Source organism: Haplochromis burtoni, unplaced genomic scaffold (assembly GCF_018398535.1).
Source record: "Haplochromis burtoni strain Fernald_Lab_line unplaced genomic scaffold, NCSU_Asbu1 Contig_9, whole genome shotgun sequence".
Classification (NCBI taxonomy): Eukaryota; Metazoa; Chordata; class Actinopteri; order Cichliformes; family Cichlidae; genus Haplochromis; species Haplochromis burtoni.
The window spans coordinates 1,058,948-1,073,888 of NW_024582370.1; the positions used below are offsets into that span (position 1 = coordinate 1,058,948).

Consider the following 14,941-nt stretch of genomic DNA (forward strand, 5'->3'; position numbering starts at 1 on the left):
TGTGTGTGTGTGTGTGTGTGTGTGTGTGTGTGTGTGTGTGTGTGTGTGTGCGTGTCAGTAATGATGTTTTAATATTGGATTGATATTTTAGTTTGTTGAAACTTAACACTCAGCTTCTTCATCATCTATCTCTTCATAATCATTTGGCAGTTAGATGGGTGCTGGATAAATACTCTAATGATTTAATAAGTAATGCAGATGAAAAATAATATACTAACTTTGCCATCTACTGCTTTTAAATCACACCACACCTATATCCATCGTTATTAGACTTTGAAAAACATTTTCAGCACACGGTGACAAATATCTGGGTTGTTTTTAAAGATTGATATATGCATATTTAGTGTTTTTAAAATCCACGTATTTATCCTTTTATTTCAGTCATGTAAAAAACTTTTTCTAACATCTGCTGTGTGTAGTGATTAATCAGTCCTTACTAAGCATGGCAGTGTAGTTAAAAAATAAATTGTTTTATTGTCACAAGTTGTGGATTACTTGTTTACGCTCTGCCTGACTCTACTCCGATCAGATTGTTACCTTTTTAGTGTACCAAACCTGCGATGCCCAAGTTGCCTTGTACCCTCTAGTACCCAACTGTGCAACATCAAGACTCAACATGATTCAGCTGTGGGGGGTTTTTCATTGCATCTTATTTTCATCTCTATCCTTAATCATCCTAGCATGCTGCACATCCTTTCCAGCCCAAAAGTCACTCAGAACAAGTCCTGTTCTCCTTCCTTAGTTTCTAGTCTTACATACAACTCACTATAAACCTTTTCCTTTGCTTTTACCACCTCTTTCTTTGCTGGATGACTAGCCTTCCAATACTCCTGCTTTCTTCATCTATCCAACCACTCCCCTTTGACTTTTTCTTTGCTTTCTTTGAATACTTTGTTGCATGTCCTCGTTTCTCCATGGAGTCTCCTTTTCATCATTTCTCTGTTCCCTTCTGGTAATACTCTGTATCACTTTATTCAGTCTACTTCAGAATTCCTTGTGCTCTTTTAACGGACATCCAGCCTGTGGGATTACACTCAACACCACGCCTTCAGCTTGATCAGTTTAAATTTCTGACTCTCTCCACCTCAACAACCCTCTTCACATACTTTTACTTGGAATTTCTTTCCTACTTCATTTCACTTCCTATCTACACCATGGTAGAACAGTTGGAATCAACCTCTGTTTCTTCTGGTCTTCCTTCCCCTCCATCTGGTCTCTTGCACGTATTATCGTATCCATCATGTCGGCCAGTTCTCTCCCTTTACCCGTCATAGTTCCTGCATTTAAATTCCTACTCAAACCTCCTCAGTCCTGCCTTTCCGTCTTTCTTGCTGCCTTCAAACACGCCTTCCCCCTCTCTTCTTTCTTTGTCTTCGGCCAACAGTACCACAGTTTCCACTGGCACCCACTTAGCTAACAGTACCAGGGGCTATTGTTGTTCACCCAGGCCCTTTCCAATCAAGTATGGAAATTACATTCTTGATGATCCGCATGTTTGATTAGGCAAAGATTATATTCCAGGTGCCCTTCCTGATGCAACCGTCACATTTATCAGGACTTGGGACGGCCCACTATGAGTACACTGGTTTGTGCCCTCACCTTGTGGCTCGGTTATATTACATATTTATAGTTGTAGCTTATCTTGCCTTTATATTATAGCAAAATAGATCTGACATCTAAAGAAAGAGCTTTTACCCTTATGTGGAGTAGTGGCAGGCTGCAGGGTAGTGCATGTGTCCTGTTTTGGGAATTGGAGCAGACTGCTGTGTCTGAGTCAGCCCCTTCTGTTGATTTTGGGAAATTCTGTGCTCTGGTAACTTAACAGTGCTGATGTGACTCATCTGAAATCCCTACAGCGTCACAGCCTTTTCCAGAAAAAAGGATGGTGATGATGATGATGTTAGTAAGTGTGCATGTGTGCTAAATGATTACAGCTGTGGGATCAGTCTGGTCACCTTTATATTTAACCGCTTGCGGCGTGCTGTATAATGGGTTACTTAGAAGTTACAAGCGACGAGCAGATCATCGGGTGTGGGTTGGAACTGAGAAGAGGGAGCAGGAAAGAGCTGACCAGGCAGTCTGTGCTGACCACATTTTGGAAGTCTGTTAACAATATCATGACCTCTCCTCTGCTTTTCTCTCCATTCCCACCATTTCTTCATCGCTTTTGAATGTCTGCCAGCAAGCAAACGCAAACCTGACTAAAAATTAATACATGCTATTCTTAATAGAAATGTCTTACAGCCTGAGAAAAGGAGAACTTGACAAGTCTTTATGGGGATTTATAAGAATCTCACTACCTTGGAGACACACACAAACACACTTTCACACTTAAAACATTTCACCATAAGTGGCATCACATTGAGGTTTTATTTTATGCTTGCAGATACAGACAGTGGATTCAAAAGTATGCACAGCTTCATTTTAGAACTTGACCAGTAAGTTCGGGACAGTCTAAACATAAATTTGAATGTCACTGTGACCACTAAACTCAAACAATAAGGACTCTCGGTCCAGCCATTTGTGTTACGATTGTACTTATTGTATTTTACATTGCGAGACACAAACTACTGGACCACAACCACATTTGGCTTCAGATTCAAGGCAAATGAAGTTTAGCTTAATGTGGAGTGTTCACCCATGTCCGCCTGTCTTTTAGATTCATATTTGTTTCAGTGAACAAATGGGATGCAACAAGTGGTGCAATTTAACAACTTTAATATGTACAGACATACATAGGAACGATGGTCCTTTTTAAAAAAACTTATTTGCTTTACATTACCTTTGTCATACATCAACCACAACAGTCATAATTAACTTTGGCTTTAAAAAAATGCAGCCATTTAGATTTGTTATTGTAAATTTCTTTTGATTACTAGGACATTCCTCCTCAGAAAATCGCGCAGTTCAGTTTTGGAGCTGTGATTCTGTCTATTTTTACAGCATCATAAAAAGTTACAGGGTCCTACGTGGCTCAAGCAGCAGAGGGAGCTACTGCCTGCAGCTACTTGCAATCTTACTATAATACATGAAAGCTCTGTCTACCTGTCTGACCACAAAACCCTTCTACATAATTGGAGCTGAGCTGGCACACAGTAGTGATGTCCTCACGTTGCCTAGCAACCACCTACACGTGGGCTAAAACGACCCATTTGTTGCATTTCTGCACCTGCGACACCATTAAAGCAAGCTTGGGATCATTTTCGTTTATTTATATACACAAAGCTAGACACGTGCAATATATAGTCATCTTGTTGCTTAGCAACCACCTAACAGCCTCAAATAACGTTTGATATAGTAGAACTGATGAGTGAATTGATGCTGTTTTTTAGATTAAGTTGATATGGTTCCTTGATCATATGAAGATTTAAATACATTTTATTGTATATCAATAGTCATGTCAGTCCCACATTTACCTTGTAATTTTTTTACCACTCCTGTTTTCTTACTTTTCTCGATGTCATTTTGCAAATCAGTTTGTCAGCAGCACAAACAGCCCAAACAATACTGCAGCTTGGCCACATACTAGTAATGTAAATACTAGAGAGTGACTGTTACAGGGAGACATTTGAATATGCCCATGCTAAGTCTGCTCATAAGGTGTGAGCTATATCTGCCCAAACAGTGCAGTTTAAGAATAACTTAACAATTGTATAATGTGTTTATGTTTTTTAGTCATTCTAATTTTATCAGTTTCTATGTCATGTCAGGTCGAAATGAGCTGATAGCTCGCTATATCAAGCTGCGAACGGGGAAGACACGCACACGCAAACAGGTACGCACAGATATTTGTGTCGACTACACCACTGATCTGTTTTATGTAACAGGATTTAAGTGCATCTTGTTCATTGTAACTTGTTCCACCTTGTTTAAATGAATATTTATGGACTGTCTGTTTAAAATGATGAAATCATTGTGTAAATGTGTGTTTTCACGGGGGTAACCCTGGGTCCACAGGTGTCTAGTCATATTCAGGTTTTGGCACGTAAGAGGGTACGAGAATACCAGGCAAGCATCAAGGTGGGTTCTCACTGACTATACTCTACTCCTCTCTGTAGTCACAGCCTTCTTCTTTTCTCTTTCCTTTTCCTTTTCCTTCATCCTGTCTTTCCTCAGGTCTCTAGTCACCTGCAAGTCTTGGCCAAGAGAAAGTCTCGCGAGATTCAGTCTAAGCTGAAGGTATACATGCTCACTGACTTTGCAATGCTAGCCGCTTCGCTTTGCATGCTCAGATGTAACTTGACCCAATCTTAGACGCAGATTTTTCTGCTGGGGTACTACCTGTATTGGGGGTATCTTTACTGTCAAAGCCGACTCCCACCACCTTAAAACTACAACTATATTTAACTATATTTTCCAACCATATTCATGAGACTCGTGCCCTTAAAACTGGTGCCTTGCTCTTAGTTCTTAACATCGGCCATACGAGTCTCCAGGGAACTGCAACTGCTAATCAAATTGCAGACGATCAATATAACCTTCATGGAGCCTTTTTGTCGAGACCAGTAGAAAACTTTGATGGACCAAAGTTAAATCCAGTATAGAAGGACTTTGCTGCATGATTGGAATATAGTCAGTAGGGCACAGACATTTATTTATTTTTTTTTGCTTGTATTGTCTAGCATTGCACAGTACACAAGTTTGTTTTCTTGAGTGTTTATATATGTTTGGCATCATTTTTATGCATGGCTGGTACGTTGGTCATTTCACTTGGATCAAGTTTGTGGCCTTAGACAAATAATTGCATGAGATGCACTGGAGTCACACTGGGTTAAATATTTACACTTGGGTTTTAAGGGGTATTTATTATTTCCTTCATTATTTTATTTACGGGTTGTACGGAAGCCCCAAATGCAATTTCATTGTTCTCTGACAATGACAATAAATAAATAAATACAAATACAAATACAAATACAGATTAGGTTGCTGGCTTTTGTTGACCACTTAGTTTACAATGCTAGCGGCATGTAACCTACACGCATGCCCCCATATCAGTAAACATGCAAGGTGTCTTTAATGTGGCCATTTGAGGAATTTCAAAAGTTTTCTCCGTTGATTTTTCTCTTTCTTTAGATTCTTGCTCTTGAACATTTCCTACATTTCTTTTTATCTTTTCTCTCTATTTCTTTCTTGTGGTTTTACCATTCTCTGTTCTACACAAAACAAACCATCATTTTACACCAAATCTGTTGAACCACCTGCTCTCCCGTCCACATGTGGAGAGTAACCTTTATAATCTCCAGATATAAACAAAGGACTCAGTTTTATGCTGGAACAGATCAGTAGGACATATCCTGCTCTTTCAGTATAAGGCAGTGCTTTTGACTACAGTTACAGCTGATTTCACCTTTTGCACCCATGAAAATTTCATTTTAACTTGAAAAATGAACCTAAATTCATTAACTCACGACACCAAAGTGAAAATTGTGTTTTTAGGTTTTTGATTTTATTTATTTAATTTATTATTCATGTATGCGCACATCTGTTTATTTGCTGACAAATTTATTTAAAGAAATAGTTGAAATAAGTATGTCAAAGCATTTGGACTATAAATTAAGTTCTTTGTGGACATCAGTCACTTTCGATTGTCGGCCATGCTCACATGGATTGTGCAGTTTATTCTTTCTGGGTCATCCGCTGACATTAGCTGAGACTTTGATGGTGCCACCAGCACTACTCCCAGACTAATCATGAATCATCAGTGATTGAGTCTTGTTGAGATGGTACTCCTCTCTGCAGTTAACTAACTGAACACCGATTAGTTAGCTTTGGGTTCTATCGAAGAAATACTTGCTTCCGTAGTTAAAGAGAAAACTTCAGGATGTGCTTCTAGGAACACTTCTAGCATCTGCTATCTTTAAGCTGTGGTCTGCTAGACCGGTGGAACGGCAGAGAGGGACAGGGGGAGACTTAACAAACTGGTCAGGAGGGCCAGCTGTGTCCTGGACTGTCTGCCGAAGTCCATCGAGCAGGTTGGGGAGGAGAGCATGTTGTCTAAGCTAACATCATCATGGACAACACCCCCCACCCCCTGCATGACACTGCGAGCACTGAGCAGCTCGTTCAGCAGTGGACTTTTACACCCACAGTGTAGGAGCGAAGGACCCCCCCCACACACACGTACATATCTCTGTACAATTATTATACATATTTCTGTACATTGTTATCTCTATATGCGAACTTCAGTTGCTTATTAATATAAGACCACTTTGTGTCTGGCTTCTATATTTTATATTCCAGTTGCCATAAGAGCTGCGTAACAGCCAAACTTCTCATTCGTGGAATAATAAAGCTTTATTCTATTCTATTCAATTTTGAAAATAAAAAACTTTTATTCACACATAAACATGCAAAAAGTGAATGTATCTAAATGTTTTCTGAAGTATGAACAAGGCATATTCCTAACAATGATTTTGTGATCTGCTTTTACTTTGAATGTACTGAAGTTAATTAATAAAATGTCTTTTTTGCCATAGGCCATGAACTTGGTAAGTTTCGGTTATGCAACTACAGTTTTCTGCTTCAGGCTTCTGTGTTGTGTGGTTGGCATCACATTGCTGCTAGTCCACAGTTGCAGTTTTATTGCCAGACTCAAAAAAACCCCCTGCTTGTTGCTCTTTCGTTTTAGTGGCTTTAGTGAAATACTGGTGACGGTTAGCTCTTCTTACTTGGTTTGCCTCCTGCTTCGGCTCCCCCTCATGTGCGCTTTGCTTTCTGCGCTATTTTTCCATATAGTTGCTGCATCATGCTTATGTACACTACATGCTGGCTGGCTTGCTGTCTAAAGTGGCCTTTGGAGTTGGCTGATCTTGGAATGATAACCTGCATTTTATTGTGACGTTTCAGAGTTTTGTCATTGTGTTTTACTTTGTCTTTGTCATTCAGGACCAGGTCTCGAAGGACAAGGCGCTGCAGACGGTGGCCAATCTCTCATCAGCTCAGATCGTCTCTGCGAGTGTAATGAAACCCCAGACTCCCTTTCCTCCACCAGTCAGAGTGAGACGCTAACACAAACACATCTGTTGTTTTCTACTTTTCGGGGTAAACGTGAGCAAATCGTTTTACTCAACCTGTTTCTCTTTTGTGTAGTTTTGGCCCGGCCCTATGCCAGGACAGCCTGGGCATTCTCAGGAGTAAGTATAGCTGGCACATACCTCGGTTTTCTGTCTTGAAAATCAAACTTTCTTGCGTAAGCAGGTACATTTACTCATTTTTGGGGTTATTTCTTCTGTTTGTTTTTACAGCATCAAGCCCTTTGCACAGCCGCCGTACACTACACTCCCAGCCCCCGTCCCTGCACCTATCAGTAAGTGTGAACTTGATTTGCACAGTTTTTTTTTTTAAATAAATATTGTTATTTGAATTGTTTCACAGTTTTAAATGTTAAACAGGTTATGAGGCCTTGCCACCCCCTCGACCTGCAGCTATAGCAGCTCCTGTATGGCAAGACAGAACCATTGCCTCTGCAAAACTACGGCTACTGGAGTACTCTGCTTTCATGGAGACTCAACGAGACAGAGAGACGGTACAGACAGCCAGAACCTTTTGAAACAAGAGTCCTCAATATAAAAATTTTCTTTCTTTTTACCCTCTTGGACTTATTTCTCCTTCCCTTCTACAGCATAAACATCTGTTCGTGCACATTGGCCCATCAAACCCTGGCTACAGTGACCCAGTGTTGGAGTCCATAGACGTGAGGCAGATTTACGACAAGTTCTCTGAGAAGAAAGGAGGCCTGAAAGAGCTTTACGAAAAAGGGCCACACAATGCATTCTTTCTTGTCAAGTTCTGGGTACGTTACCAACAACACTAAACCATTTTAGCAAAGAAAGTCAGCAAGTTCTAATCTCAAACTGAGCTGGCGTTTAGGACATGTGCACTAGCATGCTTAAGTGTTTACACGAGATTACTTTCACTTTGTTAAACAAAAAATTGGGTCTTTTGTAGAGTTCATTTTGCAGTGTGAGGTAATAACCTGCTACACCACACGGGGGAAGCAAAGCCAGTGTAACACTAGAAATTATGCAGGAAATTACTTTTTCACTTTTTTGTTCTTAAACAAGTGTTTTTAGTTGCATTATTATTATTCAGCAAATCAAACACAAGTTCTTGAATAGTTTCTAGCTCGGTCCATGTAACGTGTGAGTATTAAACACTACAGTTATAGTCTTTGGTGGTGACGTCTTCATTTATTTTCTTCTACCCCTTTATTTTTTATCGCACTCATTCTGTGTCCATCTCATCCTCCTTGTTTTAGGCGGACCTGAGCAGTGACATCGAGGAAGGTTCTGGCGCTTTTTACGGCGTGAGCAGCCAGTACAGCGGAACAGAAAACATCACTATCAGTGTTTCAACAAAGGTCTGCTCCTTTGGTAAACAGGTGGTGGAAAAGGTTGAGGTGAGAAAATTATTCACACATTTTAATAATGGATCTTATTTGTTGAATATATGTACACATACTCAAATATATTTACATTAGACCCCACCTGCATGTGTTTTAACTGCAAATAACGCATGTGGATTTCTCCTAACCAGACTGAATATGCACATCTGGAAGGAGGAAAGTACATGTTCCGCATCCATCGCTCACCCATGTGTGAATATATGATCAACTTCATCCACAAACTCAAACACCTGCCGGAGAAGTACATGATGAACAGTGTTCTGGAGAACTTCACCATTCTACAGGTGTGTGTGTGTAATCTGACCACCAATACAAAACCATACACTGTTTATAAACGTGCTTTGGTTCATAGTGTGAGGCAAGATTTGGTTAATAATTCATACAAACTATTATGTGGATAAAATGTAGAGTTGAATATCCTTCGGCATCATTTAAAAACGATTGTTAAACTGAACTTTAAGAATTCATGAAAACGGCACGAGGGGGGTTACAACCAACTGTACATTTTCTGTATTGTACACTTTTTTGTAGCTTTGCACATTTACATCGACATAGTGGATTTAAATTGGGCTCGATGCTGAAAATCTTGTGAATATGATAACTTGAGAACAAGGTGATGTAGGATTCACACATTCATAATATAGTCGTCTCTACTAAAAATGGCAGAGGAGTTTCAACACCAGTGACCTTGACCTCAAGATCAGAGGTCAACCTTTATGATAATAATGAAATAGGTGAGGAACAGGCCTCAACTGACTGCCATGGTCCTTTCATGACAAAGTAAGCAGACATGCTTTGACACTGAGTCCATGCAAAGTGCTCAGTTTCACTTCAGTTTTATTTCTATGACTCGATACACTTTTACATCGTAAATTAAAGACCTAGAAGTGATTAATCTGTAATTTATAGTTTTCACTGTGTTTTTAAACATGAGGCCTAAAGACATGTCAGTGTAAGTGCGAGAGGCCTTTATTGCACTGGGGGGGGGAGTGGCTAAATCAGTAATCTGGTACATTGTTAAAAAGGAGTGTACCAGCCAAATATTGACAGACCTAACTGCATGCTTAGGACAGATTAGACCAGAAAGCTTTAGAGAGTCTGGCTCTCGGGGTGGAACCAAGATTAACAGCTTATAATCTGAACCATAACATATCTTGACCTGATCTCCTCCAAGTCTACTGAAAAACTTCACTGACTCTCAAAACAACAGCAGCTGAAACCTAGTGCAGCATGTCAGCAAGTAAACAGCATTTGGTGATGTGCATGAGTTTTGGGCTTCAGGCAGTCATTCACTGCAAATGATTTTAATCAAAGTATTAATATTCATAAATGAGGTGAGATCTTAGATATTTGTGCAATTCATTTTGAACTAAATATAGAAATAGAAATATAAAAATGGGTGCGAGTGGGTTATTCCAAAATTTCTGTAAAACCCCCTTGAATTAAAGCTTGCAGTTTGGTCACATATTTATTAATTGATTGATTTTATTTATTTTGAAATCCACTGTGGTGGTGTCCAGAGGCAAAAAAAACCAACCAAAAACAAATTATAGGCCTAACTGTGCGCAAAGGCATTTTTGCACCTTCTTAATGTAATGAACTGAATTTGAAAAGGTTTGCTGCACTTTGACAAATGTACTTTCTCCCCCCTCAGTGCCTTTCTTGTCTTTATTTGTGTCTTTGCTAGGTGGTGTCCAACAGAGAAACTCAGGAGACTCTGCTGTGCATCGCCTTTGTGTTTGAAGTGTCCACGAGCGAACATGGAGCGCAGTACCATGTTTATCGACTAGTTAATGACTAGCAGCATGTTGTGTACATGCAGAGACTCTTCACGGACTTTTTGATACTCACACCATAAACACTATTTCCAGCTGAACACTCAGAATTGCTCCTCTATTCTAAACACACGTGTTTCAATAGACCAACCGTCACACTGTAGTCACGCCTGTTGTTTATGGTTTCCCATTGCTGGAACATGTATGATGTATGATCATATAACAGCATCCCTCTGCTTAAACCAAAAGAGTCGGCAAACGCAAAGGTCTTATATACATTAGATACTCCTTTTTTTCCTAATTGGAAATTGAAAAAACCTTTTAAAGTGAATCAAGTTTAACATGCAATCCTTTGATCAACAATGGAAAACTGTGTGACGCACTACAAGTGGATCTTTGCATTTGCATCACAGGTGTGACTGATGTGAGATGAGTTTGAATATAATCTATGAAAACAAATATTCATCGTTCATGTAACCTGCCACAAACACTATTACTTTTACAGACTGCAGTAGCTCTGCGAGGTACAGTTTGAATGAGTCTACATTGGAATAGCCTCTGTTACCTGTTTAGTAGGAAATCGTGGACTTCAGTCAGCTCAATCGAAGGTCCAAGGATACTGCATAAAGTATAAGTGAGCCTCATGTAAAGAAGAGCATGTTGTATTTATATTTGATGTTGTGTCAAAGTGTAAAGAGGGAGATCATTTTAGGAGTATTTGCTTTCTCTTTGTAAAGCTTTCCAGTGGAGGACGTGTTTTCGACTGCCTCACTTGTCGTTTTAAACAACAGAAGAATTAAGACAGTTTCAGACTAAGTTCACGTTTTGCTCTTTGCAGCATTTTTAACGACAGAATCACCTCCATTGTCCGTGGACGTGCAACTATTTTTACGTTGACTGTGTGGGCTTGCTGCAGTACTTCTACCTCCATGCGAGTTGGGATAAGAATGTGCTTTGATTTCTAAAGCCTTAAGCTGAGGAGCACTGATGTATAGGACACGTACACTACGCTTGTAACGGTACTGTTTGTAAGCCAAACCTAAGGTAAATAGTCCATTTTTGTAAAGATGAACTTTTTTTCTTTCTTTTTGTATTTCACCAGCAACGCAAAAAAGTGTTACTCTAAAAATGTTAAAGGACGGGTGTTCGGGGTCTATCTGTTTTCATATGCAAACAATGGTATGGTACAGACCTCATTAAGGTCACCAGCAGTGCACTGGGATAGATTTTGCCTGATAACACTAACGACTATCCAGCTGACACTTTTTTCTTTTATTCTATGTAATGTGTTGGATTATTGGTACATTTGGCTTTTCTCTTTCTTTAGTAAACCTCACGTTTTTTACTTCGTATTACACTGCCATGGCCTCTCTGTGCAGGACTATCTTTGCCTGTGCCGAAGAGAATTTGTCATTTGACTTTCTATCATGACACTAAGAGCTAGCTGGCTCTATATTTTCTTTTTTTTAAAAAAACATGAGATCATATTTTAATACTCACTGTGTGGTCAGCCAAAAGTGTTTTCTTTTATAATTGCGTGTACTGTTTGGCTGTGCCTCGTCACTCCTGCCTGCTCAGTGAATTAAAACTGGCTATACGCTGTACCTGTAAAGTTACGCGTTGGTGTCTTGATCATAACGTTTAGACAGATGAGAGGAAACGAGCCTTCCTGGGTCTGGAAATAACAAATGGTAAATATCATTTTCAATCCACTGTTCCTAATTTAGATATTCTGGTTGATCATGTCCACGTGCCTAATTGCTCTGAGTTCCTGCCAGTTAATTGGCTGAATTGTAATCTGGGTAAACAGTCAGTTGAACAGGTGTACCTAATTAAGTGGTCGCACCTAATTTAAATTAAAATGGAGCTTTTCACTGTTGGTACATAAAACATTTGTTAAATGTAGTGTAGGAATTAATAAGACACTTTTTTTCTTTCAAAAATAAGGAAATATGAGCATAAGCAATACTACAAGGTTTGTCTGAGAGTACGGGGGCTGTTTGTGTGTTTTTGGGGGTTGTTTTGTTTTTTGTCCTCCTTTCCATGCAGGCTGACAAAGCCTGACTTAGTTTCACAGATGCAGAGCATGGCTGCTATATGAAAGGCACTCGTATATCCCTCAGTGTCCCTGGTGTTTTAACAACTAGGCACAGTTTGAGTCGCTTCTATGCTCATGACAGCGTTGACACAGAGATTGCAGTGTGTCGTTTGCCCTACTAGATGGCGCCCTTTGCTCAAATGTTTAAACAGCATCCAAAGTATAGCAGGCTTTTACAACGCACTTGCATATCAGTTTTGTCCCACAACTTTTTCACTTACACTTGCAACCAACACTCCCACATAGTTGCATAACTAATAATTGCCTCATAACTTTTGCACTGCCCACTTCCTGCTGTGACAAAACAAATTTCCCACGTGTGGGACTAATAAAGGTTATCTTATCTTATAACACTGGAATTACGTTTACGTAACCCCTCTGTGCTGCAGTCATATTGCCTAAATATTGCAAAGCACTGCTGTCTCAGATAATCATGGCTCAAAAGTGCAGATGTGTGTAATTGTCTGGTCTTAATTACTGCAGTTTGTCAGTTAACACTAACATGAGGGGGGGTCATTATCTATAAGACAAATCACGTCTTCAAATACCAGAGCTGACCTGAAGTCACGTGTATAGCTGTCAATTTGAAATTCAGTCACACCTCCTGCGTGGGCTGTCCAGTCTGTTAATCCAAGTCACGCCAACAGACTAATGTACAGACAAATGAAAGCTAACATGGTAAACCTCAGTAAGGCGATGCACCGCCGCTTGCTGCAGTAAGAGTTTCATAGAACTGTTTAACACGTTGGTGCAAAATGTCTCACAGAGGTTCAGTCGGCCTGAAGTCTCGTGGCTGCGAAGGAGACGAATCCCATCTGTCTTGTACATATCAAGCTATCCGTGTGCCACATGGGTGCTGATAACAAGCACCCTTATCACTGCTGAATTTCTAACAATTGATAAGCTTTGTGTGGACTTACGGTAATGGTGCAATAAGGACACAAGTGGAACCACAATGCACTGGGACACGGCCGCCAGATTGCTCACGGCAGACGTTCAGTGCAGTCACCTGTCTGTATGTGCTTTGGCAGCCTTCCAAGGTGTATATAGGAAAGTGATGAGTAAGTTTATAGAGCTTTAACTTCACACACTTTCTGTCTGTAGCCAGACTATAAATAGACGGTGAACACTGCTTACTTTGTGCTCTTTTTTTTTTTCTGGGATTGGTGTCTTGAGTAAAAACACAAAAACAATTCTTGTTATAATTGATGATAATAATAAAATGCAGTGAATGCCGCACACGCGTAAATGCTGTCCTAGGTGGACAAATGTGGCAAAGTCGGATGTTACTGTAAGTTTGTCATGGTAATGAACAACTTGTCTCTAACACACTTCTGAGTTTTTTCTCCCAGACATTACTCAGCTCACCTGTCGCCATGACAACCACCCCACCAGTGACAGCATAAGCAAAGCCTGGGTGTGGCCCTGACAACTAAGATTGTCATCTAGCAAAACAGTCTTGGTTAACAAGGGGTCATTTTATATTTGCAGTGAAGACTCTTAATTGCTCGTTTATGGACGAGCAGTGGGGGGGCTTTGGTTTCACGCAGAACTCCCCGGCACTTTAAAAAACATCCTGGTGTCAGTTTTTTTTTCAAATGGTAGTTTTACCTGATCAGGTTATCAAATAAAACTTCAACTAATGTCCCTCCCACTTTTTTCTTGGCTCAAATACTTTGGAAGCTTATTTTAGTGGGTTACCGTTTTCCTCATGAATACATTCACATTCATTCAATACGAGCACATGACACACACTGCAAGAATTTACTGCAATTGCACTGTACAACTGAAGGGCGTGGTGGGAAAATGTTACCTGCAGAAACTTCGCCATAACAATCCGGTTATGCAGCGAGCATGTGCTCATATTATTACTCCCCCACCCCCCACTCCCTGTAGTTTTTCCATTATCTTAGAAGTTTGCTTCTGGGTATCTCTTTATTGACTCTTCCTTCTTATCCTTTCCCAATTATTTTTGCAGTGTTTTTTTTTTAAATGGTGCAATTAAATAAAACATTATTACTGAAAAAAATCAAAGTTTAGCCCCACAACACCACCCTGTTTGTTTATTTATTCATATGCTCCTCATTATCACTGACCAACACTTATTATTATTATTATTATTACTAACATCTGCACTACCACATGAAAAGCTATTAAAGAAGAAAAGGCCCTGCATGTGACTACACAAAGCAATGCCCTTTTCAGATAATTGATAATTTATTGCATAAATTGCACAAAATGTGTTAAGATTTACAATTACATGTGTGGACTCGAAAAGGTTTGTGTTTGTTACGATTCTATCATGTTTTGTATGCAGAAAAGCCTGTTAATCTGAGAATAGCTATAACTATCAGATATAGTCCAGTAAAGAGGGTTTTCATCTGAAATGCAGTGCATCCAAATGTATGACAGCTGTAATATTTGCAATCCGTTTGATTTGAACTTCGAAACAGGAATATTTCATTTTTGCCTCCACCGAAGAGGTTATGTTTTCAGTACTGTTTGCATGCATGCACGTCAATCTCAAGTTTTAGTATGCTGAGTCTGATTATTACTTTCTGATAAAACTTCATGGGGATGTCGTGTTAACCATCTGCTGAAATTTGGCTTATATCCTGGTCAGCTTGATTTATTGATCGAAAACTTACAAAAAGCCTTATAACT

At 39.7% G+C, this 14,941-nt stretch overlaps 1 protein-coding gene across 1 annotated transcript in view; it reads left to right on the forward strand.

Moving 5' to 3' along the window:
* tead3a (TEA domain family member 3 a) overlaps positions 1-13,872 on the forward strand; it is an 18,356-nt gene extending 4,484 nt beyond the window's left edge. Inside the window, exons 3-13 of the mRNA XM_042227415.1 lie at positions 3,711-3,775; positions 4,117-4,179; positions 6,477-6,488; positions 6,886-6,996; positions 7,090-7,133; positions 7,245-7,306; positions 7,392-7,525; positions 7,622-7,792; positions 8,258-8,398; positions 8,536-8,688; positions 10,092-13,872. Of these exons, the coding sequence (XP_042083349.1) occupies positions 3,711-3,775; positions 4,117-4,179; positions 6,477-6,488; positions 6,886-6,996; positions 7,090-7,133; positions 7,245-7,306; positions 7,392-7,525; positions 7,622-7,792; positions 8,258-8,398; positions 8,536-8,688; positions 10,092-10,205 (1,070 nt within the window). The 3' untranslated portion in view covers positions 10,206-13,872. The remainder of the gene's footprint in view (positions 1-3,710; positions 3,776-4,116; positions 4,180-6,476; positions 6,489-6,885; positions 6,997-7,089; positions 7,134-7,244; positions 7,307-7,391; positions 7,526-7,621; positions 7,793-8,257; positions 8,399-8,535; positions 8,689-10,091) is intronic.
* Positions 13,873-14,941: the final 1,069 nt, after the last annotated feature.